Here is a 3832-nt window from a genome sequence, read left to right on the forward strand (position 1 = left end):
TTATTAATTTTTTTATGAATAATTATAAATTAGCCTAATATATAGATTTTATTGAAATAATTTTTTTATTAAAATAAATGAGAATAAATTATTTTTTAAAAAATAATTTTCTTGTTAATGTTAAATTTTTTCATACATGTGTGTAATTATAATTGATTCATAGTTATTTAATTGAAACTCTGTTTTGCGATCATATTAAGATTCCACTTAAAAAAACAACACAATGCTTCTTATAAAAAAAAATGTTTTCATAAAAAAATGCATGAATAAATAAGCTATATTTTTCTTATTAAAAATATATGTTTTTTTCTTTTTAGTTCAAATCATTATGGTTATCCTGAATATTTTTTTTGAATAATATTTCTTTTTTATTCAATTAACTATATTACTGATAGAAAAGGTTTTTTTTTTTTTTGTGAAAATACAAAAATTACTAGTTTTTTTTTTGTGAAAATACAAAAATTACTTGAATTTGTTTTTAAATATTTTAACGAAATCGCTTTCGTAATTTTATATATGTTGTCTTTCATGTTAATATTTGTTTTTGTTACAATATAATTAAAAAAAATCAAATAAATCCTCACAGCATTGTTTGCGAAGTATCATTGGTAATTCTCAAATTCCTTTGGTTAGGACTCTTATGGCAACCTTTCAACTGGTTCCAGTCAATGCAACAAGAAAAATTATAAACAGGGACGGATACAAGATCTCATCTGAGGTTGTGTTTGGCGCGGGAGTAAATAAATGATCAAGGAAACTTGGGTGGTGGAATTAGCCACTTGTTTCCATTGATGTAAGTCATGCTCAGGAAGGGTTTTGCTTCTGCTTTAGATAATGACTTCGCATATGAAACTCGGCCGAAGGAGCTAGAGCCTGGTCCAGCGCACTTGTACTCTCCATAATATACAGTCCTGATTCATCAAAAACATTAATATATTAATTTAAAATCTGAAAAAGAGGGAAAAGATGCTGATGCGTACCCTTCACGCTCAGGGAACTTCCAGGTGGACCATCCTTCATCGTTAATCAGATGGCCCATGTAAGTGTAAGCGAAGACAACTCTTGGTCTCTGCTTCCATGCACGGCCGAGGTAAGTGTCGTTGCCGAAACCAGTTAAGTTGCAATGGATGAAGGTGAATCCACTGTCTTCGGTGACATGTTCCCGCGCTTGAGCTGTGATCACCCCAGTACCTTCCGCTACAGAAGCAATAGTTGTGTTCTGTATAATTAATTCATCGACACCCCCAATTAGTAACCATTAAACAAAAATCTAAAAGGAAATGTTCTTTCACTGTAATGGGAATTTGAAAATGACGTGTGGGATTTTGGCTATTTCTAAAAGGAAATGAATGCTCTTTCAGAAATGCCAATTTGGAAATTGTGGTGTTGGGGACTGAGTTTCGATGGTGAAATGGCAGCTACACTGTTGGATTTTGCACATTCTCAGGCTGAATATCAAACTGTGAAGAGTTGTCTTGAAATTTTAATCAGGCTTGAGATTTTTGTCGAAGTTTGATGGGATTTTAGTTTGTTGTGACGTCGTCAAGAGAGTAATTAAAGGAACAGGGAGTACCAAGTAGAGGGATTTTCCGTTTCCAAAAATGAAGTCAACAGTTCCACGGACATAGCAGTCCTTGAAGAAATGCCGGCCTCTATCATCACATAAAGTGTCCTGAAACCCAATGAACTTGCAGTTATGAAACGCTGCTTTATCTCCAGATATTCTCATGGCCACTGCCTGCCCACCAGTTCTATTGACATTTGGCATTGGGGCCGAATTCTACAAGCAATAATAAGTAGAATTAATAAAAGATATCACACACACACATATATAAGATGGTAGCCATCCGTTAAAACAACCATGGCATGCTGGTGGCTACCGATAAATCCCTTAAGACAAATTAAAGAAAGGACAAGTAACGAGTATTTAAACTATTGAAATGAGTATTTTACTATATAATATACAGTTTTTTCGAGTTTTGGATGTTTGATTTACATTTTCAAGGTAACCCTACCTCAATACTAGCGCTTTTCTTCTCTTTCTTTTTCTGGGATATGATTATTCGTACAGAAAAACCTAATTAGTGCTCCACTCTCCACCATTATGAAGGCCAAAATGTTTATGCATGGCAACCATTTAATAGGAAGGAAAGAAAATGAATTACCACAAATGCCACATTGACGGCCATGAAGTAATCACTCTCTACGGCCACGGTTGCGCTATAGATCGTTCCATACTGGGAAGCGGTGCCATTGAACACAATTCTTGGTATATCCATCGGATCCCCATAAAATGTAACAAACGGCTTATTGCATTTAATTGTGATTTTCTCCCAATACTCACCCCCACCAATCTGAATAATTATTCTTCGCTTGTTGTCCTTTTGAATGGTCTCCAGGGCATCAGAAATAGTTGTAAAATCGGCGAAACCATCCTTCGCAACCCTTATCAACCTCAGCCTGTCCTCGGCAGAGGCCAAAAGCTCATCCAAAACAATGCGTGGAATCCCTTTGGAGTCATTGGATTTTCGATCATTAAAGTCATTGATGTTCTTAGCAACCCATGCTTTTACTTTTGAGATGTCTGCAGGGACGAGTTTGGTCGTGGAGATTGCTGTGGGAATGATTTGGATAGCTTGTAATGTGATCAAAAGTAATGCAAAAGAAGAGAACGATAGTTTCATTTCAAGACTTATGATTTGATACTACAATGCTACATGTATGGTTTCTGTTTTAGATAAACTTGTGGTTCATCTCGGTTATGATAAAGCTTGCCTCGGAGGTCATGGGTTTCTTAGATGTCCATGATCGGAGGAGAACTATCAGGAATGCTTATGTGTTTGCTGGGGATGAAGATGTCTTTGGAATTTTGAGAATATTTTTTGTGAATGTTCTTGATGATTTATTGCATTGCCTAAAATAGATTTTTGGCTTTAGACATGCTTCCAAAATTAGCACGAACAATTCTAGTCATCAAGAGGTTAATTAGGTCATGCTCATTCAATAGCCGATTGGTCGGCAAATATAGCACTTGACAATATGCTGGGTCTGCAAACTTTGGAGGACCTCCATCATGCTCCCTTAATTTGTTTTTTGTTTTTTTTGTCGATATTTGAGGGGTTCAATTCTGATGTTTAGAACTGTCTCTATTTCCCTCTTTGTACCGGGGAAAAATGGAGTATTTTCAAGATGGCCTGCCTAATCCGGGTTACATGAAAATTAATGAATAGGCCCTTGCTCATTGCTGGTACAAGGATATTAATGATCATGCTTGTTTGTCTAACTAATTAATATGCATTTAATATTTATGATTTGCATGTTCTATATTCTTGTATACATTTTTGTTTATATAATTATTTTTAATGTCGCATTTTAGACATTAGTTATCTTTATTAATCTCATGCTTCATTTGTTGAATTAAATATTGGTTTACACTAGTTAGCATATGAGGAATTAATTGTATCCTAATGGGTTTTGCCTTGGCTTCATACTTACGAGAACTTAAACTCCTGTTAAAGTTTTACAAATTACGATTGGTAGCCGTTATGGATTTTTCTAGTCTATACTTTTTTGCACTTCATGATCATTAGGACAACATGTTAAGGTTCGCTTCCCTAAGAGATGAAGGACCCCTTTGATATCAATAGGTTAATTAACCTTCCCTCGTATAATGACTAGAACTATTCTCTAAGTTGTCTTCCCGTGATATCATTACATGAACATTAATATTAACATTAACATTTGCTTATTTTAGAAATGGGTGACAAAAAAAACATAAAATATATCCATGTTTAATTCCAGCAAAAGTTTGAATCCTTATAAGCATAAAAGA

The 3832-nt window shown here is 34.6% G+C and overlaps 1 protein-coding gene across 1 annotated transcript; it reads right to left on the reverse strand.

Moving 5' to 3' along the window:
• Positions 1-655: 655 nt before the first annotated feature.
• On the reverse strand, positions 656-2684 carry LOC105136370 (putative pectinesterase 63). The gene is made up of 4 exons (XM_011041677.1): positions 2166-2684; positions 1574-1780; positions 981-1219; positions 656-911 (listed from the first exon to the last, which is right to left on the reverse strand). Exons 1-4 carry the CDS (start codon positions 2682-2684, stop codon positions 749-751), a joined length of 1128 nt encoding a protein of 375 aa, XP_011039979.1. The 3' UTR covers positions 656-748.
• Positions 2685-3832: the final 1148 nt, after the last annotated feature.

Source organism: Populus euphratica, unplaced genomic scaffold (assembly GCF_000495115.2).
Source record: "Populus euphratica unplaced genomic scaffold, PopEup_1.0 scaffold53.1, whole genome shotgun sequence".
NCBI lineage: Eukaryota > Viridiplantae > Streptophyta > Magnoliopsida > Malpighiales > Salicaceae > Populus > Populus euphratica.